This window comes from Pogoniulus pusillus, chromosome 20 (assembly GCF_015220805.1).
Source record: "Pogoniulus pusillus isolate bPogPus1 chromosome 20, bPogPus1.pri, whole genome shotgun sequence".
Lineage (NCBI taxonomy): Eukaryota > Metazoa > Chordata > Aves > Piciformes > Lybiidae > Pogoniulus > Pogoniulus pusillus.
This window is the reverse complement of record NC_087283.1, coordinates 599,193-622,681: the sequence shown is the minus strand read 5'-3', so window position 1 is coordinate 622,681 and position 23,489 is coordinate 599,193. Positions and strand designations below refer to the sequence as shown.

At 51.8% G+C, this 23,489-nt stretch overlaps 1 protein-coding gene and 1 long non-coding RNA gene across 4 annotated transcripts in view; one reads left to right on the top strand and one right to left on the bottom strand.

Annotated features, from left to right (window-relative positions):
* The window catches only part of PEPD (peptidase D), a 170,032-nt gene that overhangs the window by 74,118 nt on the left and 72,425 nt on the right, over positions 1 to 23,489 (top strand). Inside the window, exons 1-4 of one of the 3 annotated variants that reach the window (XM_064159873.1) lie at positions 5,673 to 5,758; positions 11,731 to 12,336; positions 15,060 to 15,243; positions 16,401 to 16,528. In XM_064159873.1, the coding sequence (XP_064015943.1) occupies positions 12,323 to 12,336; positions 15,060 to 15,243; positions 16,401 to 16,528 (326 nt within the window). In that variant the 5' untranslated portion in view covers positions 5,673 to 5,758; positions 11,731 to 12,322. Of the gene's footprint in view, positions 1 to 5,660; positions 5,759 to 11,730; positions 12,337 to 15,059; positions 15,244 to 16,400; positions 16,529 to 23,489 lie in introns of those variants that run through there. The other 2 variants (XM_064159872.1, XM_064159874.1) reach the window with 2 other exon arrangements.
* LOC135184284 (uncharacterized) lies at positions 9,699 to 12,189 on the bottom strand. The gene is made up of 2 exons (XR_010305951.1): positions 11,469 to 12,189; positions 9,699 to 10,599 (listed from the first exon to the last, which is right to left on the bottom strand). It is a non-coding gene; the product is annotated as an uncharacterized LOC135184284 (long non-coding RNA).

The following is a 23,489-nucleotide window of genomic DNA, read 5'->3' as shown; positions in this document are numbered from 1 at the left end:
CTTTGGTATTCCCCAGACATTTGTTTCCCCTACCTCTGTGCTGTGGAGGAAGCTGAACTTTTGGCCTCTGGGCTCCATCTTCCCTCAGGAGCAGCAAGAGGATGTGGTGTTGTGGAGGGGGGATGAAGAGAGTTCGTCTTGAGTGTGTGTGTGTGCAGAGGAGGAGAGAAGATGGGGGCGGGGGTGCTGTGAAGGAGAAGCAGCTCATGAAGAGCACAACCAGCAGAGCTGGCAACACCCCCTCACTGCCCACAGTGAGCAGCTCCTGCCTCAGGGTCTGGCTGGAGCTGTCTGAGATGCAGCAGAGGCAGCTATGTGTTGCCACGGTCGTCATCCAAGGCAGGACTGCAGCCCGGATGTGTGGCCTGTTGGAGGGTGCCATTTGTCGCTACCCAAATTCAAATGGTGCTTCCTTTCCTAATTTTCTTTGCTCTTTTCCTCCTACTGCAGAGAAAAACAGAAGCAATTCTGCTGGGGCATGGTGGGCCACTAAGCGTCACCCAGGCTGATGTGCTGTGCTTCAGGTCTGTGTTTCATCCTCCTCCTCTGTCCTTCTCCTAGCCTCTCTGCAGAGCTTCCCATTTTAAGCACATTGCCATTCCCTTGCCATGCTGTAACTACCAGGAGTGTGGTAGCATCACATCCTGGGGTTATTTGGGATGCTCTCTGGGCTATTTACCAGGAACCAATGACTGTAGCTGCCCCTTGCATGACCTTAACACAGGCGTTCTGCTTCGTGAAGAGCTTCCTTTTCTTTTGTGGTAATCTGCACAGATGTTGGTTGGGCAGCAGAATGGCAGTCAGAAACTTGTGGCTGGGAGCTCTGATTTTTCCAAGTTCAAGAGAAAATTCAGCACAGAAATCATGCCAACAGGCAGCTTTATGGGCTTGTGCCACCTCTGGGAAGGCACCAAGTTCATGCATGCAGTTTCCATGTTCTGTAGGATGCTCAACCAGGCTTTTAAAGTAACAGCCCTAAAGCTCTGAAGGGAGGTATTGCCTCTTCCAAGGTCAAGTGTGGTGGCTGCACCAGGGCATCAAGCAGGGCACTGTGGTTCTATTATCTGCATGCAGGGAAATAGGCCTCCTGCAGCTTTGCTCCCCAGCACTTTGTGTGTGCTCTGAACAGAAGCCTTCTCATGACACTGCTGGATGGAGGAGCTCGGCTGAGGAGATGCTCCAGGTTGGTTGTCAGCTCCAACACTAACCTGTTGCTGAGGGAGGATTAGTGGTCTTACACCCTGCCATGCCATCACCTCAGGTTCAGGTCAAAGCAACCAGCCCCAAACCCCACAGGTGATTTTGTCTCCCCCATTTGTGCCTTTCCCTGTTTTGGTAGCCATGCAGCAGTCAGGCACACGAAGTGCAGAGTTCTGTCCCTAGCAATGGCCTTCTCGCACAGCCCAGTTTCCCAGGTGAACAGGAGCTGCTCTGCAGCAGGTCTCCTTCAGCCAGCCCCCTAGAAAGTCTTGCTGTGGCATCAGGAGACCTGAGGCTGGCTGTTGGCACTTGTACAAGCAGTTAGCTACCCATGGTAATTTGAGTGTGACCTGGATGCATTTTGTAGGCGAGTCCAAATGTGTCTGCTGGATTTGCCCTCTGCAATCTATGCAGCTTTTCACCAACATGCTATCTCAGATGGCTTCCTCCTGAACAGGATGCTATAATGACTTGCCTTCCAACCTGGCCCTTCAAGGCCAGGTTGGGTGAGGCCTTGAGCATCCTGGGCTAGTGGAAGGTGTCCATGGCAAGAAGGTTGGAACTAGATGATCTTTAAGGTCCTTTCCAACCCAACCTGTTCTAAGACTGGCAAAGCATATGTGGAGGGCAGCATTTGCTATCTCCAAATGCAGCTGTTTCAAGCATGCTGCTTTGTTCCAGGTTTAGATTTGTCTCTAAAGACACTGTAAGTGTGCAGGCAAATTAACTTTGCTCAGAGCTGTACCTAAAGCATCGGTTTGCAAACAGCCACGTGTGCAGGGTTGGCATCGCCTCAAGAGCCAAGGTAAGAGTGATTAAATTCTTGCTGTTGGTGCCCATCTGGAAAGTTCTTCACTGCTGCTACGGTGGCTGCAAGGACAAAGCTGCTCTTGTTGCAGAACACATTTAAATGGAAATAAAGACAGCTACAAGTGCATGTAGTGTGTGCCATGTGCCAGGGCTGGCCACAGGAACAGCTTCAGTGGAAGAGTGCACTCCCCTGGCAGCTCCTGCTGTGGCTCTGGTACCCCAGCAGGGATTCCAGACCCTGAGAACAAATCTCTTTTTCTATTCAAAAATACTATTCAAATCAAAATTACAATGTAGACACAGAGGCACGATTTAAAATGATCTCTGTGGGCTGCAGCAGGAGCCTGTCCTTAATGAAACACTGATCCCAGTCTCTTTGCTGCCCTGCCCCTGCTTTCTCCGGCAGAGCAAGAGCTGTCTCCACAAGGGCTGGGCTAAGCAGTGCACCAGGATGAGGAGCTTCCCTGCTTGCCAGACTGGGAGCTTGTTTTATGGGGGAGAATTGCACTAAGCTTACATTTAAACAGAGGCTCAGCAGGGAAACAACACTCAAAATAAGGATCTGTTCCAGTCGTCTTAGATTTGGGGTTGTTTGGTTTTGTTTTGCATTCTAAGTCTTGGAGGCAGATCTGCCAGGGCTACAAACCCTGCAATTTGAAAACACAAGCTCTGTCTCCAAGGTGTTTCCAGGCCCCAGAGTGAATTGAGATGGCTCCTTTGAAGCAGGAGGCATCTGCTTGCTCTTTTCATAGTTCTGCGTGGTACGTCTGGACAACCATCACAGCAGAGGGACTCAGCACTGAGTGGGCTAGGAACTCCCCGGGAGGCTGCTGCGGTGCTCGTGTGTGCCCACTGGCTGACACCTCTCTGCCCCTTGGAGGGGTGATCTGGAGCTCTGTCTTCTGCTCACTACCTGACAGAGCTGCTAGTGACCCCTGGCAATTACCAAAGCAGTGCTGTGCACAGGTGTGCACCCCTCAGTGCAGACACCTCGTGAGTATGATCTGGTGCTCTCGGCAGTGGCAGCTTTCCTGGCTGACAGCTCCACTCCACGTCCTTAGCACAGGTGTGTCACCTTGGTGCTTAGGGACTTCCACAAGAAGCCACTTCCAGCTGAGGTACTGCTGCAGTATTTGTAGCAGATGGGGGTGACTGCAGGAGAGATGGCATTTAGGCAGGGCTGTCAGGCAGATTGTCTCAGCACAGGTCCTGGTTTCCTGCTAGAGGGAGAGGCAAGACATGGGCCAAAGGTGAGGTCTGTGTGGATCTCCCCAGGCTGTCCCTAGGAAAATGCCTTCCACTTGGATTTCCTTCTTATGAAGCGGCTGGGAGGCCAGGGATTTCCTCACCCCCAGAGAGGGTTTTAACTTGCATTTCCCAGGCTCGAGAGGTTTGTCTGAGGCATGCAAGGTTGTGTCTTTTTTAAATGGGCACTGTCCAGTCAGCTTTCTCTCAGCAGGTCCCCTCTCTGTCCACATGTGAACAAATAAATGCTGTGCTTGAATCTGAACTCCCAGAGCCTACATGTAGGAGAGGAGCTGCCCTTGCTTCTACACGAGCTCTTGGTCTTTGCTGTGCCACCAGTGTGTCAGGAGGGTTCCCAGCTGAAGTGGAAGCTGAAGGACAGCAGGAAACTGCCCCTCTTGCAAATAGCAGAGGTAGGGGGGGGGCTGGAAACCATGCAGCATTTTCATGACAAACAGATTGAGATTTAGGACTTCTTAGTCAATGCTGCATGTGAGCAAGAGGACACTGTCTGGCAGATTGTCATATCTGGTAAGTGGCATCTGCTTCTTGTTGGCTCTGAGAGCCAACCCAGCGTTGCCTTTCTTCAGCTCTCAGCACAGGTCTGTCACAGCAATGCCAGATCACACTGTGACCAATATTGATTGTTCCAGGACTACGCAGGGTAGAAGCTGTTGCAAATTCCTTGATCAATTCCCTTCCCCACAGCACATACCCTGCTCTGATGAGGCCTGGAGAAGACCCCAGATAGATGGTTCCAATCAAAGGCAGGCAGTGAGGAGTCGGCCACAGTCCTGCAGGTGTGGGCAGGAGCAGCCGTCCTGCACCTGGCGTGGGCAGGCTTCTGGGCTGGCATCACCCAGCCCGTCTGTTTACCAACATTGTGATTGCTCAGGGAAAACCCTCGGTTTTGATTCTCAAAGTTTTGTCAGCAGTTTCTGTGTGACTGGCAGAACTTTGGATGGAGCAGCCTGCTTGAGGCTCAGAACATTAGCTCAGTCGCAGGGTTTCACAGCTGCTGCTTTTGGATCCTTTTCCCTCGCCACCTCGTGTGCTGCTGGAACTCCCGTTCCAAGGGAGTCACACAGCGTCTGTGCTGTGCTAACCCACTCTTCATGGAGAGCACAAATCCTGCAGGACACCGAGGTGGGCCCTGACTGTGCAAGGTGTGCACCTGCGGCGCCTCTCCTTGGCGGGGTTGGGCTGGCCCTGGGTCCTCTGGCTGCACCGGAGCCACCCTCCTCAGCCCCGCTGCCGCTCTGCAGCAGCCTGCCGTAGTGGCAGCACAGGCTTGACGCGGGGCGTCTGAGCACAGTCTCACTTCCATCACTCTCTGCTTGCTCCTGGAACAGTGGGGCTGCTTTTCCCTGTGGGTGACACTGAGCAGCGCCTCACACACCCCTGCTGCTGCTTTTGTCTCCATTATTCCTCTAGCAACCTACTCCTCTCTTTGTCATTTCATGCATACGTCTGCTGAGAACCTTCTCAGGGTTACACTGCAGAGCCTCCCTGCTTGGTGAGGCAGACTGCTCCGGTGCTTTTCCAAACAATGCCCTCTCTTCTGCAGGCCCTGCTCTTGGCTTACAGGGCTGCCTGGATCTGAGCTCCTGCCTGCCAACCCAAGGTGTAATCCGCCTAATGCCTCTGCTGGGCTAGAAACGGCTCTCTACAGCTTAGTCTCCTCTGCAGCTGCCCAGTCCACCGCTGGAGGCATTTCTGTGCTGGAGAGCCCAGTGCAGAGAGACAGGTCAAACAGGTGGGCACATAACTCATTTCTAAGCCCTTCTCGGGTTACTTGCTACTTGTGCTTTCTGCTTAACCCTTCCCTTTGGAACCCTGGTAGCACCACCTGATGCTTTGAAATTCTCTTCAGATGGGGTTTTCTATGCTGTTTTCTTTTAGCAATAGAATCTTCTTTTTGTTTTTCCTTCCCTGCCCCCCCATTCTGATTAGTAGAATAAATTGGGGTACAAGAGTCAACCAAAGCCTTGGATCAGTTAGAGTCTTTCAGTGAGCTTCACTTTGGTTTGGCCCAGGTCTGGAGAAGAGAAGATGGAATTAAATGAGGTGACAGCTCATCACCCTTGATGTGGCTGCTTGGGCCCTGGGCCAACACTGAAGAAAGTAAGGTAGAATTGGCTGCCTATTCTCCTTGCAGTGCTCTGCAGATATGTAGATGCCCAGGCTGATGCCCAGTATTTGATCTGAAGCCTTTCTGCAGTGCTTGGGACACTTGGTGTTCCTGCAGCATTCTTCCACCAGAATCTTCATCTCCAGCCCAGTGAGCTCAACAAAGTCTGCTTGGAGACTTTTGATAATGGGACTTTCTTAAAGTATTTGACATTCAGTAGTGATGAGCATCTCTCTTCTACTTAACTTTTCTAACCTGGACCTCCTTTTTTAAGGCCAGTCACTGTGGTTGTCTGAGAGGAAATGCCTGTTCACACATCCAGACCAGTGCTGCCTGCCTGTGGAACATCCTGGAGCCCCTTCCACCCACCAGGTACCTGCCTCTGGACACCCACACACTGCTTGCTGCTTGTTCCTGGTCTTCCTAAGTAAAGACTCCTTGATCTTGTTGAAGCTTGGCTGGGAGTGCAGTGCTTCAGCCAGGAAAGCAGTGCTACTTGTGTTCTGCTCCCCAGCAGCAGCTGGGATTGCCTGGTTGAACAGAAAATGCTGTTTGTACTGAAGCTGCCTCCTGCACGGGGCTGGCCGGGAGCTGTTGCTGCTACTCAAAGCTTGCAGGACTAGGGGCAGGCTGCCTGCTTCTGGGGCACTGCCAGGGTCTCTGTGCTGAGGGTCTGAGGTGCAGGTCTGGGGAGAAGAAAGGGGAGAGCAGAGCCCTAAACTGCAGTGGATTTGAGCCTGCCTTTGACAGCGTAGAGATGAGAGGTTGTGTGTCTCTGTTCTCCTACTGGTTTTGTTGAAGTCATAGGACCCAGCTGGCTGCCCAGGCACAGGTGATTGCAGGGCTGAACCCAGCTCTCCTATTGGAAATTGCCCTTAAAATGGTTAATCCCTTTTCTGAAGGTCCCTGGTGTTAGTAGGAATCTCCTGTCTCTGCTGAATCTGTTCTTCTTGTGATCCTGGGTTGAGAAGGGAGCTTGTTAGACTTCTGTTGGCACTGTTCTCGCCATCAAGGTTGCTGATCGTTGTCGCACAAGAAAAGGGAAGATATCAAATGAAGAAACTACGTTTCACTGTTGGCAGATGCCTGTGTTTTGTCTTTGTGTGATGTGCTGCCATTCATCAGCTGGCCGTGGGGAAATCACAGGCACTCCAGCAGTGTAAGAGGCCAATAAAAAAGAAAATTATTTCAGTGAGATTGCAGCTAGGGATATGTAAAAGAGAAGTGCCCTTGGGTAATCAAAACTGCCCATGCATAATGGCTGTCAGTGCACCAAGCAGGGCTGCTGCATCCGGCCAGCTGCACCTCCATGGCCCTGCTCACCAGGCTCAGGCTTAGGAAGGTGATGGGGAAGAGAGAGTCGGCAGAAGAGGAGGTCAAGCCCAAAGCAGAGGACTGTGAAGCCAAGTGCTTGGTAAGTGCTGGTATGTCTGTGCCCATCTCTTTCCCTCCTTGTTGGAGCTGTCTCCTTTGATCTTGCCTTCCTCATTATTACTCCTCACTGCAGCACTTGGGCTCAGTTCCAAGGTCAAGGCCTGCTCCTGCTGAACATCTCCTATCTCCATGCCCCGTTCGTCAACCTGTCTCATTAAAGCCTGGCACTGCTGTGCTGTGCAGCAACATTCCCCACTCTTTCTTCAGTGCACTGGAGGGACCCTGCTCCTCTCCACTTAATGCTGCTGTCAGCCCCTCTGTGCTCGGCTGGCACAGCTGGAGGAGGCTTCTTAATGCTCATCTCTTTCATCTTCACTTGCGTTTGCTAAGGTCCCGGCCCTGCTCCATGCCCTAGCTGTGGCCCTAGATATGGGAAGGCAGAGTCGTTTGCAAGAAGCTGCTTTTCTCAGTTGCTCTGACAGACTGTGGCCTCGGCAAGCTCAGCAGCTCCTGCTGGAGCTCTTCTCATTTTATATTTGACAGTTTTGCTTATTGCACTTTTTAATCTTACTGCCTCTCAGGCTAGTGAAAAGCAGAAATCTCAGCTTAGGGATGGGTCAGTAGGTGACCAGGTAAGTGCGACAACATCCTTCCTCTTAGCCAGAGGTGATCAGGCAGTGAGTGTTTGACTGCTTTGAGCCATTGCTGCTCCTGCTTGTCTGATGAGCCCCTAACAAGCCAGAGAGACCTGTATAAAGCAAGGCATTGCTGATAAGAAATCACTGCAGACAAAGGGAGAGCACTGCCAGCTGGCGCCAGGGTCCCTGAACCTTGACAACTGAAGTCACAGAGGTCACCCAGAAGCAGTAAGTCAGAGCTCTCACAGCACCTAAAGCTCTCTGCAGATAAACCAGTCTAGACACAATCCCTCCTCCTCTTCTCCTGCAGGTTACCCCAGTGACTGTTATTAGGAGTCGTCTTCTTTTCCATGTGACATTCTCTGTTTGCAGTGACCTAAAGGATTTGCACTGAAGGCCTGCCCCTTCCCCGCAGCAGCCACTGCTTTTACTGGCTCCCTGCTGTCCACAGCAGACTTAAGCTTCTCCTCTCCATCTGTGTAGCCTGTTACAGCTCTTAGTGTAAGCAACTGCAAGGTTTCCCTTCGAAGCAGACTGCTGCTGAATCCAGTCCTTTGTATCTCCTTTTTCTGATGTTCCAAGGGCTTAGCTAATCCTGTTGGCACTAAGGCCTGAGCCAAACAGCAGGGTGAATGAATCCACCAGGAACTCTGTGTTGTAGCTGGCTGTCTCTGATACCAAGTTGAGAGTTTAAAAATAGCTGGGGTACCAGTGTGCTCCAGCAGAGTCATGTCTGTGACTGGAGCTGACACAGGCCCAAGGAGTCTAAATCAGCAACAACTCTGCTGATTCTCCTCCAGCTGTGGCAGCTGTTTATGTAGATAGCCAAACAGCAGACACCCACAGAGCTGTTAGCTCTGCAGAACTTCAGTAAGCATCTCCTAAAGTGCTGCTGAGGAATTTCTGAGGAGCCCTTAATGCCAGTCCAATCCACTGGGTGCTGTCACAGCAGCGTTACTCAGCCTGTCAGTGGCTGCTTTGTTGAGAGACTCACAGAGCTGCTTCCCCTGCTTGCTGTGAAAAGTGAGACTGGGAGAGCCTTGTAGTGTGTGCTGGGCTGCTGCCTGCTACCAAAGTGCCCTAAGATGTGACTGCAGAAAGAAGCCAGGAACAGCTGCAGCACCAAGTTCAGGAGGGTGGCAGATATGGTGCCATGGCAACCTTGCCAGCGCCTCTTAGATGGGCTGTTGCTGCACAGTGAGGCAGCCTGGAAAGCAAAAGCTGGAGAGGCAGGGGTAGCTGTCGTCAGAGAGCAGTGTCAGAGGGAGCAGGTCCTTTCTTTCCTGGGAAGGAGGATAGGGCTGCTTCAAGCAGAGAGTGGAAATGTTGTCCAAGCAAAGCCTGAAAGAGATCCTTTCAGATGACTAAGAGAAAGCAATTCCTTTCTCATTGACACAATGCAGGTCTTGGTAAACAAGTGGCTTAAAATTTTAATGCAAGTTCTCAGAGTGGAAAATATTTCCAAATAAGCAGTAAATAATTAAAGAGGGATTTCTTACCAAAAAAAAAGTGGGGAATCTGACTGTGAGTTGGTGTGGAGATAGGAATTGTAATCTGCAAAACCCTGGAGGCATTAATCTTGTGAGCAATGTTTACACGAGTAGATGATGAGGTTGTTTGGGGATTTGCCATGCGCCGGGTGGAGAGCACATTGTGCAGACAGCAATGGAGAAACGTGTTCTGTGTTGTGACTGTGCAGCCCAGGGCAGGGGCACCACGGGCACCTGGCACCAGCACTCACGTTCCCGTTGCACAGCTGCCTGTAAGTTCATACGTGCAGCCTAGGCAGAGTTTTCTGTCGCACAGGACAGGAACTTCCCCAGCTTCTTCCCACCCTTCTCCTCTCAAAGGTGCAGAGCAGCTTTGGTTTGGCCCTTCACAGTCTAGGTGGTGTTGCTGCTGCTCTTTGTAGAAGAGGCTGTGTTTGAACATGGGAAGTGATGGGTGAGTAAATCCTGAGTAATGTGAAGGAGTTTTGTTCTCAGCTGTGTCCACATTAGGGGAGGTGGCTGCAAGGATACTTCTGCATCACTCACGTCCTGAACTCAGTGCTGCAGCCCTTTCTGTAAAACTCACCCATCTGACCAGCCAGGTCTGTCTGCCATGCTGCTACAGGGCAGTGCCTGAGCTCCTCTGCCTGGCATGGCCGTGACTGAGCTACACTCACATCACCCAGCATCTTTTCTGTGCAGCCCTCTTAGAACAAAAAGGGAGGCGTGGTGCTGGGCACTGTGCAGAGGACAAAGGCAGGGATGGAGCCTGCAAAACCCCCAACCTCTGAGCAAACAGACTGAAAATCATTCAGAGGTCTCCTTTTATTGAAGCGAACAGTGCATCGCAATGTACAAATGCTGCCAGAGGTACTAGAGATCATCACACTGGCCACCAAGGCCTCACACAGCCTAGCAAAGCAAAGCCCTCACTGAAAGGAGTCTCCCAAGCAGCATCTATAGTGCTGGTTTAATCTTCATGAGAGAGGAGTTCCTCTGGCAGCAGCTTACAAATACAGATGGGCAGGTGGATTTAAAAGAAACAATGACAGCCTCTAGTGAGGAGCTGCAGGAAAACAGCCCCCAAAATAAAAGGACACCATTTGTAAAGATCAAACAATAGCTGGAGCAGCCACCCCAGCCTGTGCAGTCCTTGATGAGCATGTTCGGACTGGAGAAGAATGTCTTGCTCTGAAGTGAAAGTCAATGGGGAGAGTAATAAGGCAAGGTAGTGCTTTACCTTTCTTGTCTTTCATAATAATTTAGTTCAAGCAGGCTTTGGGAAAATCACACTTTTATTTCAAGCTCTGAAAGATCAATAGAGCAGTGTACATTTAGTGCCTGAGGGAAAATTTACTCCAAATTGTTTCATGATGAAAATGCCAAAGGCAGATGCTTTGGTTCAGTCTGTTACTTTGAAGGGACCTTGTAACCTTAATTCCACGTTAAAGACTTGAGGCCCTTGTATTGAAGGCAGGCAGCAGACACACCTTGCAGTGAGGGGATGCTAAGGATTGTGAAAAGGACTCAGTGGAAACCCCCAGCATTGACACATCTTAACACAGGGATCTGCCTCTGTGCTTTGCACTAACAGCTAGTTCTCCAACAAACAAAATACACTCACACACCTGAAACTCCATCTGTTGTTCTTGCCCAGCCCATCCAAGTGAAGAAGGTCATTTTGCATCTCAGCCAGCAACGTTCCAAAAATCTGAGAGGACAATCAGCAGAAAACCAGACCTTAGCAGCATTTCTGGTTCAATAAATGAGGGTTTCCTGTTCTTTCTGGGTTTGTGGCAGCGCGTATGCTACGGGAGCCTGCTGGCAGTGAGGAAACCGGCTGCAGTCCGCACTGAGCTCGCACATCCGGCTACGGATTGGCTGCAGAGTGCCTATCGTGACCTTAGTCCCTCCGTATTAGACCCTGTCCCCTACTTCGTGTCGTGACGCTGGCAGCTGATGGTTTCTCAGGGTGGTACTGTGCTGCAGCCCTGGATGATTTTGTCTCTCGCCACCTGGATTTTCCCAAAATGGGACAGAAGCTCAAGCACTGTGCAGCAGTGTTTGGCTCTTCTTCTGACACCCAGTCTTGGCCGGAGGGCAGAAGGGAGGGGTGATGCTCCCCTGGCACATGTTGTCATCAGAGCTGCAGTGTCTTTCCTTTCCTCCAGTTTGTATCTGGGCTGCAGCTGCCCCTGCCAGATTTGGGGTTTATCTGTTGTGTTGCAAAAATGGGGAAATACCTTGCCCTGTATTCACAACAGTTATGTAATGTTCATATAACAAAAACTACCTAAAATGATTTATTTTAAGCTCTGCTGGCAGAAGCTGCAAATGCACTCTCTGATGGCGCTGAACTCTCGGCCGTATAAACACTGGGACAGAGAGCCATGGGGAAGTGCTGGTACCAATTTGCCACTGCTGGTTTCTTGGCTGGGTGTAAAGTGACCGTTTGTTAGAGAACCCTATTTGTTCATCTTTCCAAAGCCTTTTCTGCCAGGTGAATGACTGTGGGAGAGAATTTGAGTTGTTTTAAATCTTTATATGAGAAGAAAAGAGCTGCTTGTGCAGCTCACTTACTTGTGGCTAGTTAGTGCATAGCCTGCGGAGAGTCAGGGAGTGCTACGAAGAGCAAGAGCACAAAGCGCATCGGAGCTGAGTGGAGTTACACAGCTGAGGCTCAGAGGGAGGGGAAGATCTTCATAGAGCCCCGCAGGGACTGTCTGCAGCTGGATGCAATTCAGAAAGACACTGGCTGCAGTGAGTCCCGATGCAAGGGCACAAAGGCCAGGAGGTGTTCGTGACCGAGTGCTTTTCTATTTTGCTTTCTCTCGTTCTGCAGGTCTGAATTTTCCCTGTTGAAGCAGCATTGCCCCGCTCAGTGAGCAGCGGGAACAGAGGGAGAGCCCTTGCCCGGCTCCCGCTATGCTCACACAGCAGGCTTCAAGCAGCCTTTGGACACAGGCGGTGGCCGGCGCAGGATCCCATCGCCCGCTGCAGCGTCGCACCTCTTGTGCACGCAGACGGCTGCAGCAGGGGTTCTGAAGATGGCTGAAGAACAAAACCAGCCCTTCGGCCGGAGAGGATGCTCCTGAGCACGGAGAGAAGTGTTCCTGAGAGACGAGCGACAGTCACCGCTCCGAGGGAAATGCTCTGAGCTGGTCTCTGGGAGCCCTGCGGATCTCGGCTGCAGCCTCCCGCCGCGCAGGGGACATCCTCACCCGTGTGCAGCAAAGCTGCCCTCGCTGCCAGCCCGCCTGGCTCTCACCTGCGCTCTGCTCCCGGCCGGACCTGCGCCTCGCTCCGCCCCGGCCAGGCCTCGCCCTGCCGCCTCTCCTGACCCTTCCCCTCGCTTCTCCGCTGCCGGCGCCTGCGTTGCGCTGGCTCCTCCCCGGCCCACCCGTGACCCGGCCGTGACGTGTGGCGGCAGCAGCATGGCGGCGGCTGGGTGAGCAGCGCTGCGGGCCCCCGAGCCTCCGCCGCGGCGGGGGCAGCAGCAGCCCGGCTCGGTCTCGCAGGGGCCGCGGGAGGGTCGCCTTTGCCGGCGGGCGGCGGTGGGCACGGGGCGGCGGGGGAGGCCCGGGCCGGAGGCAGGCTGCTGCCGGACAGGCTGGGCAGGCTGCCTGGGCAGGCTCCCTGGGCAGGGCGAGCGGCTGAAGCTGAGCCAGCAGCGTGCCCGGGTGTCAAAGGGAGCCGGTGGCATCGGCCATGGCGTGCCCAGAGGGACGAAGCTGGTGGCGGGTCTGGAGGAGCGGCGGAGGCACCTGGCACTGTTTAGTTTGAGGAAGAGGAGACTGAGGGGAGACGTTTGGCCCTTTACAGTTACCTGAAAGGGTAACATAGAGAGCGTGCCGGTCTCTAACGAGCGATGGAACAAGAGGGAGCAGCCTCAAGCTGCAGCAGGGGAGGGTCAGGCTGGGCGCTAGGAAAATGTCTTCACTGCAGGAGCGGTCAGGGGTTGGAACAGGCTGCCCGGGAGGTGGTGGAGTCCTCATCCCCGGAGGGGTTTAAAGGTCGTTTAGATGTAGTGTTCAGCGGTGAACTTGGTAGAGTAGGGTTAATGGTTGGACGTGATGATCTCAAGGGTCTTTTCCAACCAGAATGATTCTGTGAACTCAGACGGGGGGTTTGGTTTGATTTTGTTTTTAAATCACAGACAGGGCCTCTGCTTTTTTGGGTTTGGTTTACTCAACAGCAGATACAAAGATCTGAGAGCATCTGATGGCTTAAGGGGGTTTGGTGATGTTGGCTCTTCGCTGCTGTACGGTTCCCAGCCCCTGCACGGAGTTACTCCTTGCTGGCATAGAGCCTTTCAGCCTGTCGCGCATCGCTGCGCCGCTCAGCCCCAGGTCTGCAGCTGACGGCAGGCCGTGCCCTATTTCACTTAGGGCTTGCTGTCTGATTTGAAACTTTCTGGAGCTTGTGCTGGGATGGTGTGAGCCTGCTGCCTTCTTCTGCAGGCAGGGGTGCCCCGGGATGGAAGCTGGTGCTGTGCTCCCGTGCCATGCCAATCTGCTGTCACAGGTTGTCTGCAGCCTGCGTGGTGCTGGGGTGTCAGGTGTGTGTGGGAAGCAGTAAAACCAAACACGTTTGGATTTTGTGCACCATCAGCTGGACTCCTAGGCAGACCGCTTGAAAATTGGATTAGCAAGAGCAGTCTTTCACCTCCTGAAATTACTTAGGCTGTTACATCAGGTGGTTATAAACAGTAAAATCTTTTATTAGTTCTGTTGTGCTGTGTCTGCAGTTAGAAATGATGGAGTTTCCATTTCTGATGCTGATAAGGAGCTTACTTTATGTAGCTGTAAATCAAAGGTTGCCTTTCAGATTGCCGGCATAAACTATGTAAAAACTAAGAGTTGGAGCTCTGCTTCTCTAAGCCCTTGGTGCTGTGCTTCTCTAAGCCCTTGGCGCTTCGTTTCTTGTCATCCAAACGCAGTACCAATTTAACTGCTCCTTCCTGTCCTCTCCTTTATAGGCATGGCTGATAGCTGAGCAGTCAGTCTTCAGGAAGCTGAGAAGCTGAGCTGGAGGGCCAAGCTGCACATAAACTGTAGGATTTGGTTGCTGAAACAGTATTCATCTGAACTACTGAAGCTCCAAAGCACAGCTTTGCTATATTGAACATTAAAAAAAAAAAGAAGGGAACATTCTTAGATTCTGCTCTCCTTATCTGATATAAAAAGAAATAATTCTAGAAGTTGCTGTTCTTCTGCTAGTAGAGCTCCAAGAAGTGCAGGTAGGGCCCTGTAGAAAATGTGGGTGCCTCAGCAGTGGGAACCTCAGATCACCTCATAACCAGATTATTTTAAGAGACAGTTTTCTACTTTGAAACTGTTCTCCTGGTTGTGGCTCCTCTCAATAAACCTTTCTGTAGCTGTCTGGGCTCTCTATGGCTGTGCTGTCTTAGGGACAGGTGGTGATTTTATAGCAGGAGGTCACTGATACCCAGGCCAGGCTCTTGTAGCCACTAGTGCAGTCACTTGTTGAAGTAATTTCTGTGCATGCAAGAATAAGCAGTACAGAAAAAAACATCTGCAGGTACTGTGTGAGTATGGGAAGGGCTGTCCTGGCTCTATTGTCTCTCGTGTGTTTCCTGCAGTCCCTTTGTCAGCTACTGCATATGACTCTGTGGAACCTTCCCCTTCCATTGGCAATACCTCAGAGCTCATTTTCTTCTATCCTGTTCTCTTTGGTCAGGGAGGTGGTGGAGTCCCTATCCCTCGTGGTACTCAACTAATGTGTGACCGTGGCACTTGGGGACATGGTTTAGTGGCTATGGTGGTATTGAGTTGAAGGTTGGACTGGATGACCTTAGAGGTCTTTTCCAGCCCAAACAATCCTGTGATTCTCTGAAGCTAGGCTGCTGTCATTTTCTGCATCTGCTTTTCTCATTATTTTGCCTAAAGCAGTGTCAACAAGTGTCAGAGATGCTGTGGGCCACAGCTGCAGCCAGCCCTGGCTGCTGTTGCCATCCTGTTTGGTACTTGTCTGAGCAGTACCAAATGGGTGAGCATTGGGTCACCCAGGCACAGTGCTGTACGCAGCATCCCTTGAGTGATGGGCAGCTTGCCTGTAGAGTTGAACAAAGCTTCCCTTTGTGTTTCACGCTAAAGTAACAAACACTGTGTGCCACTGTCTTCCACTAACTGTCAATTAAATCTTTTCTAGACCCTCCTTCTGGCTGGGCAAGGAGACGTTGAAAGTGCCCGTGGCACTCTTTGCCTTGAACAGAAGCCGGCTGTGTGATCGCCTGCGGCGCAACAAGGACGTCCAGAAGAGTTCACTTGTCCTGCTGCAGGGGGGAGAGGAAACCCAGAGATACTGCACAGACACTGGCATCGTCTTTCGCCAGGTGGGAGCTGAGCAGAGCAGCAGTCAGATCAGGAAACTGCTCAACTGCAACGTGTTTTAAACCGTTTAAATTCCTTTTGTCTCTCTCTGTCAGTGGGTTGCCTTGCTGCAGGGTTGCCCCTTCAGCTTCAAGCTCCTCCCAGTGCTTTGGTGTGCAGGCTCAGTGCCTGACGTCAAGGCCCCACTGCCTGTCCATGTTCAGCACAATGTTGAAAACATCAGTGGAGCATATCTTCCTTTTTGCAGTCTTGTCTGACCTCTCAAAAGAACTTTTTCTCTAGTGGAGCATGTTGCAGTGGGCCTAAACTGGATGAATTCCTATGACAATGTGTTTGAGAGTGTTGTCAGTGGTGTGTTCCACAAAGCAGGATGTACCTCAGAATGTACAGCATGTGCCTTCTCAAATGAGGCTCTTCCTGGAGTACCCAGCCCTTCTGGCACAGAGAGGACTCGATGACCCCTGTCATGTCAAGTGCAGGCTTAGTCAGTGGGGAGGTTGGTGTAACACAGCTCAGATGATACATGCCCCGGACTTTGCATGGCAGCCACGGTCCTTTGTGCATTTAATGGAGCTTCTGTTCTGGATCGTGCATCTCATAGTATGCTGTCTTACGTCTGCTCAGAGGAGGTGCACCTTCCAGGGTGACAGAGCACACATCTGTCCTTTACCAAAGTCCAGCTCTCTTCTTTGGGGTTTTTGCTATTGCTTGCTTGTTCTTAAAGTAACTCTTGGTGAAAGACTGCTCCCAGTGCAGCTTCCTCTTCTCTGGGAGTCTTCACTTCAGCTCTCTGCCATCACAGTGAATCTGCACTCCACTTTGTGCTGTCTCCCGTGGTGTGATTGTTTCTCTCTCATACTGCGTTCCCTAATTCTAGATAGGAAGAATCTGTTTTGTTGTGCTGAGCTTGCCTGCATATTTCTAATGGTAGCTGATTGATCCTTTCCAGTTGCCAGCAGAGGGATTTGTATTATTGTAACCTAAACCTGACCAGTCTGCACCTAACCCAGCTAGTTCGTCAGTGTAGAGCTAACCCACTTGCCCCACTCCAAAAGACACTCTCCAGGTGTGTGGCAGCAGGTGTGAGGTGCACTGTGGTGTTTTTAGAGCTGGTACAGTCAGGGCTTTCTTGTAAGACATGTGTTTTGTCTGCATCTAGGAATCTTACTTTCACTGGACCTTTGGAGTCACTGAAGCAGGCTGCTTTGGAGCAGTAGATGTTGATACTGGAAGATCCATGCTCTTCGTTCCACAACTCCCTGAGAGCTATGCAGTCTGGATGGGAAAGTAAGAGACCTCTTTATGTTCTGCTGGCTGCGGGGTGCAACAACTGTCTGTGGGGCGGCACTGCTGCCTCGCTGCAGTCATCTTGCACCAGAGCCTTTGGTGTGAGCTGCAGTGCAGGTCCCATGGAATGATACAAAATGTGATGTCAGATGATCCCCCACCTCTTGGTAGAGGAGGACCTTCAGAACCAGGACTAGTGGCTCTCATGGTGTACATGGAAGGACACTGAACTGTGAAGAAGCTAGAAGTGTTGGACTGAAACTGAGCAAGTTTAAGAGCAAAGCAGGCTTCAGCAGCCTGCAGCCACTGCAGCTGATGAAGCTTTGCCAACAGCAGAAGGTACTTTAGGCTCTTTGATGCTCTTTGGTATGAACTGACAGGCTGGGGAATGTGGCTGGACTTGTGTCCTCTAGTAGGTCATGAACATCTCTCTTTGTGTCCACACTGGTGGCAAGTACTGCTCAGTGTCATAGCAGTGGGGGAGTTGATTTATTCCTGTGTTCAGTTCTTGTCTCACTCTTCGTTGTGTGTTGACCATGTAACAAACTGCATTTCCTTGGTTTCTCTCTTCTCTCAGAACATTGCGTTGCTTCTGACTTAATATTTGCAGCCTGGGTTGCTTCACTTCTAATTGAAGCTATCACTTGTATTTTAATGCTAATTTTGGGAAAGAGAAAACAGTTGCATCTGATCCCATGTGCTGAGCTGTGCCAGACCATATGGCGAGGCATGGCTGCTGTCTTCTTAGGGACTTCCTGTGAGTATCGCTGTCTTGGACCTGCCTGGGAACTGAAATTGTTTGTGGTGGCACAGAAATATCTCTGAGATATGACAGCTGAGCTCTGCAGCTGCCGGGGGGGTGAGTTCTGTTTGACCCTCACTGTGTACGTTCTGAAGTCTGGTCCCTGATGCTGCTTGTTCTCGTTTATAGGCAGAGGTTTCTCCTCCCCCTGAGATCTCCTCTGCTGATTCCCATCAGCTGGTTCGTACCAGTGCTGACAGTGCCTGATGTGGAAAGGCTGAGCCACAGAGCTGGAACTCCTCCATCTGGTTTTGCATGTTGGAGCAGAGCATTACAGTTTGTCAGTGGGGACCTTTGGGGTTCCTTTGTGCTGCTCATTGGTTGACTCGCAGAGCTGCAAGCTGGTTAAAAGTGGTTTGCTGTCATTGTGTCCTTTTGCAGGATAGGACAAATTGTCTTTATCACAGCATTTTTGCTTTCCAAATTCTCCTCCTTCCCTTTCCTGCATCCCTCAGTTTGAATCTTCGTTTCCTCTGCTGTCACCCATGGCTATGCACTGTTTCTGCCTGTCAGGAGGATGGATGAGCAGCTCGCTGGGGAGTCGGGAGCAGTTCTGCTTCATAAATTGGTTGGCAGGGTACTGCACACAGCTAGGGATCACGTCCCTTCCCAGAAGACTCAATTTTAAGTCAAAATCAGCATGAAAGACAATCTTGAGTAAGTTTACTTTCCACCCAGTGCTGTGGATCTGCTGTAGCTTGCCGAGGAGGTGCTCGCTGCACAGGGAAGGCCCTGGCTGCCCACCGCAGAAGCGTTGAGGTAGCACCAGTGAAGCATGAATCAGTTCAGTGCCTCCCTCCGTGTGCTCAGGGTCAGTGTTCTACAGGGCTCTGCAGCTGCTCTTGTCGTTCACAGCACAGGGCACAGCAGCTTTGCCTGCAGTTTGCATTGCTTCCTAGTCAAGGCAGGTGTGGGAATGAGGCTGGGCAGGACGCTTGGATGCTCGCAGTGAGTGCAGAAGGCCCTTTGCTGCTGCTGTCAGTGACTGTGGTGTTTGTTGTGCTGTCGCTTCTGGAGGACACGCACTGAAGTTGTTCTCCCGTGCAGCTTGGGTAGTGTGGCAGTCAGGCGAAGCTCTTTGCCTTGAACTAGAGCACAGGTGAGTGAGGCTCCTTGGCTCTTTCAGGTTGTACTCTTAGCATGGTCCAGAGCAATGAAGTGCCCAGGAGCAGCCACTTGGAGGCGAGCAGGCTGCCAGCTGGCAGATGAGCCCAGCAGTAATGGCACTGGGTTGCTCTCACCAGCTGCACTTGGGTTTGTGACCAGTTTTGTGTGCTGAGGTGGTGCCTGGGAACTCTGAACAGAGGAACATGGAGGTGATGAGTGCCCCACCCTGGGCTGTGGTCAGCCAAGGAGCAGTGCTGCATGGTACCTGCATTGAGAGTGGCTGCCATGTCTTTGGAAGTGTTGCTCACCTTGTGGCACTCCTTCCTGAGGGTGCATGCTCCAAAGGGCTGTGGATAGCCACGAGGCTGCCTTTCCAGCCAGAACAGCGTCCTCAGTTTTAAGAGGCAGGAGAGATGGAATTTAGTTGGTGGACTGTGAGTGTTCTGCAGAAACCTCACAGCCTCTTCAGGTGGCAGTTACACTCTTCTGATAACGGTTGTAGGACTGGTGGTCCTACCTTGGACCTCTGTGGAGGGATTGCAAGTTAGGAGCATGGCCATCCCTCCCTATCTCAGTTGGCTGGGGAGAGCTTTCCGGCTTCTTTGCCTGCCTCTTGGTCTGTGCCCCCACCCCTCCCATGGTTTGTAAAGCAGGAACAGGCTCCTAGAGGTTTGCTTGGGCACCCCTGAGGTACTCTTCTGACTTCTGGAGCAAGAGTTTAAGAATCTGGTAATGTAAGGCAGTAAAGGCTCTGAACTGCAGCTGTTCCAAGTGCCCCTTCTCCTGGACGTGGCCTTGCCTAGCTGAGTTTGTGGTGCAGAGCTGGCAGCCCCCTTGCTGTTTCCCGGTGAGCTGGTGTGGCTGTGTCTTGCACAGAGACTGCAGTTGCACTGATGAAGGCTGCACCTGCCACTTACCTCCTTAATTCCAGGTGACAGCAGCAGGCAGAGAGCTGATTCAAGTATTTGTAAAGGTGAAGCTGTACCCCAGCCACTTGGTGGGCAGCAGTTGCCAGAGTAACTTCGCCACCTTGCTGTGGGCAGAGACAAGAACTCAGCTGTGTGCAGTGTGCTGCAGTTAGCTGCCTGCAGCTGGTCCCTGAACGAGGCCAAGGCCTGGCTAGGAGGTGAGCGCTGTAATGAGCCTGTGCTGTGCAAGGTGAGACTGGGGTAGTGCCTTCAGTTTTCGGCTCCCCAGTTGAGGAGAGACAGGGATCTGCTGGAGAGAGTCCAAGGGAGAGCTGTGAGGATGATGAGGGGACTGGAGCACTGCCTGGTGAGGAGAGGCTGAGGTCCCTGGGGCTGCTTAGTCTGGAGAGGAGAAGACTGAGAGGGGATTGAATCAATGTCTATAAATCGCTGGGGGTCAGGGGTGGGGGACAGGCTCTGCTCACTGCTGCCTGGGGTAGGACAAGCAGCAATGGATGGAAGCTGCAGTACAGGAGGCTCCAGCTCAACACAAGGGGGAACTTCTTGCCTGTAAGGGTCCCAGAGCCCTGGCACAGGCTGCCCACAAAGGCTGTGGAGTCTCCTTCTGTGGAGCCTTTCCAGGCCTGTCTGGATGCGTTCCTGTGTGACCTGAGCTAGGTTGTGTGTTCCTGCTCTGGCAGGGGGGTTGGACTCGCTGAGCTCTTTGGGTCCCTTCCAACCCCTGACATCTGTGTGCCTGTGATCTTATTACTGTTTTGTACCAACTGACAACTGCAATTTCTCTGCAGTTGAAGGCCAGCAGATGCCATCTGTGGACTTCATGGATGTGCTCAGTGCTGCTTCTGTTGCAGAAGAGCATCAGAACTGATTTCAGTCTTCGCAGGATCCCACTAACAAAGGCCTGAAGTGCGTTGCTATTTGTCATTCCCAGTTGTGAGCACATCAGTCTAAAATGACAGGGTGCTTCCCAAGGTGCCAGCTGGAGCCTCTCCCAGCCCTTCCAGAGCTACCTTTTCAGATGTGTATTTGTTTTTATCTTCTGCTTTAGGCTTTCCATGTTACTGTGAGAGGTTGGGTCATGTCGCAGTGTTGCTGTCCAAGCCAGCCTGGGCTGCTTTGGGAGAGTTCCAGTTTTGAGAGACTCTTGTATCCAGTCTTGTGTTCACATAACTCATCTGCTGCTTCACCCTTCAGCAGAGCCTGGCAAATGAAACTGCCTGCTTTGGTCTGACAAGACCTCCTCCGTGAGTTCCCCACCATTCCAGGTCTCTCCACAGTGCAGTGATTCCCTTGCTTCGGCTCCCACGCATTTCTTACAGGATTTCCTGTAGGTACAAAAGACTTTTACAGAGTAATTGGGGGTTGGATTGCTCTGCCTACTTTGCTGATGGTGGGTTTTCTCTGCTAGGATGCTTTGACTGCTCAGATGATCAGTTTAGTCACTGTCACAGTATCCTGACTGTCCAGGAGTCTTTCTGATCCAGGCCCTAGGTGATTTGTGTCTTTCAGGGAGTGTCTGTGTAAACCTTTGCTTTGTAGCTGCTGAAGTTTCCTGGTGATCCTTGTAGGGAATGTTTCAAACAGTAGCAGTTGTTTCTGCCAGCACGCTGATTTGCAGGCTCCAGCCGCAGGCACCTGTGGCTGGGTGCACAGGAGTGGTTCAGCGTTAGAGGGCTTCCTTCTTTCCATTTCGTGTGTGTTCAGCAATAGAGCAGCACTAAGTGAATCTGCTTGAGAGTGTTGCAGCAGAGCTTGTTAGTGCCTTGGTCTGGCTCTAAACCACAGCATGAGGGAGCTCAGCCTTGCCTCCCTGCAGGACGATGGGGCACGTTGGGTCACCGCAGCGGGTGGCTCTGAGGTTAGACTCCAGTGCAGAGGATCCAGTTCAGTGCCAGCAGTTCCTGAGAAGGTTCTGAAACAGCAGAGAATTCAAGTGAGCCTTGTGTTTTCCTGCTGCTGCTGGCAAGGTGAGCTGCAGCAGAGGTGCCCGGGGGGGTTTTCCAGCAGTGCTGCAGCGAGGCTCTGCACCTCCACGCTGCCTCCTGCTGTGCACCTGCCTGGGCTGAGGGCAGGGCTCTGCTGCAGAGCTTGCTGTAGTGCTTTGATGTGTGGGACGTAAAATGCTGCTGCTGACACAGTCTGTATGTGACTTTCTCAGCTGAGAATCATGAACTGAGAAGCAGTGCCTGAGTGGGTCACTGATAGGGTGACCTAGCAGTTATGCTTACCCTCTTAACCAGTGCAGTTATTTTTGTGCCCTTTTTGGGGGAAGAGCTTTCTGGTGAGTGTTTGTCTGCAGTCTTGTGCTACAAGAAGTCTTTCAGGGATTTCAGTGTCTAAACATTTCTTTTGTCAGAGTTTTGTTCTGTGCTATTATAAAGATCTCCTCTCCAGGGAAGAATAGTATTTGCAGAGAGAAATAAAGCAAAGGTTACCAGCTGCAAGTTCTCTGTGTTTTGGGAGTTTGGGGCAGCTCTTCACGGTCTCCCTTAAATGTCTAATTGAGGCAATGCCTCTCAAGGTAGAATTTATAGAAAGCATAAAGAACTTTTCATCTTTTGGGAGCACCTGTGCTGGGAATAGCTGAGCAGGAGCAGTGAGATGGGTATTTGAAATGGCTGATTCAAAGCTTGGCTTTTGTTGGGAAGAACCATGAGAGGGAGATTTAGACTGGAGATTAGGAAGAAATTCTTTCCAGTGAGGGTGGGCAGACACTGGCACAGGCTGCCCAGGGGGGTAGTGGCTGCCCCCTCCCTGGAGGTGGTCAAGGCCAGGCTGAGCCTTGAGCAACTTGAGCTGGTGGAACGTGTCCCTGCCCGTGGCAGGGGGCTGGACCTGGGTGATCTTCAAAGTGCCTTCCAACCCAAACTGTTGTGATTCTGTGAATCTGGGGGAGTCTCCTTAATTACTTCTGGTTTTGGAAGTCCTAAGGTTTGTATGTGGCTCATCATTCCTCTGCTTCTGCACCAGCTGTGCCTAGCACTGGGAGGTGCAGTGCCAGGTACTCAGCATCCTGTGCCCAGCATCACACAGGTGAGTCTGTGTGTACAGCTGCTTCTGCTAGTGAGGGACAGGCCAGGAATGCAGAGAACCATGTGCAGGGAGTAGCAGCAAGGCAGCAGAACCTTGCTGGAGGCTGCCTGTGAGCCAGGGGCCCTTTAGTGCTGCTTTGCTTTAGACCTAGTTTGGTGCCTTGAAGTCGTCTTTTAGAGGGTGAGGTTCCTCTTGGCTGCAGAGGTGACTGTGTGGTTTTGGGCAAAGCCCAAAGGAAGGTCTGCTGGTAACTTGTAAATCCTCCCGGGGTGTTCTTCCTAGCAGCTCTTGACACCCTCTTGTTTGCTCGGTGCTCTGCCACCTGCTGACTCGGTGGTGCTGTAATGAGGAGGGAGGTCACTGGTGGACCTCAGCAGCGTCAGAGATTGCTTCTGCAGCTGTCTTCCTGTCCAGCTCTGTGTGCTGTGCTGGAGCCTTTCTTTTCTGCTCTCTGTTCCTCCAAGGCTCTTTGTGTGCAGGCTCACTGAAACTCTCTCTGCTCATTCCAGCCAGGCCTGAGCAATGAGCTGCTGACTGTAGGGCTGTTGCTGAGAGCTCTGCCTGTCCAGTTCTCTCCTGTTTCCTGGGTTCCCCCTTGTGTAAGTCAGGCACTGTGTGGCTAAAGCCAGATCCTGTGCTCAGGAAACGTTTTGAAACGAGTCCTAACTAGAACTGGTCCCATATTTATAATGAACATACCGGGAGGAGGATTTCTTTTTCCAGCAGGAGTTTCACACTGCAGGCTGTGCAGCAGGATCAGTGGTCTTGGATGAGGATCTCCAGCTGAAATGCTGAAGAAAAATTAAACTTGAGGAGAAGCTGGATTTCCTTGTAGAGCTGAGCCACTGTAAGGGCTGAGCACTGAAAAATGCAAAGCAACCAGCAGAAGAAAAAGTAGTTCTCTAGGTGGAAGCTTGGGAGAGCATTTAGGTGCAAACGACAGCAGGCAGCCAGGAATGTGTAACAGCAATCGGGCTGCAGGTCCGGGAGCGGTGGCCTCGGCTGCCTTTCCTTCAGGAGCAGCTATCAGCCGTTTGGAATTCTGCTCACGGGTTTCGTTGGCATTTGTGATCGAGATCCATCTCCTTTG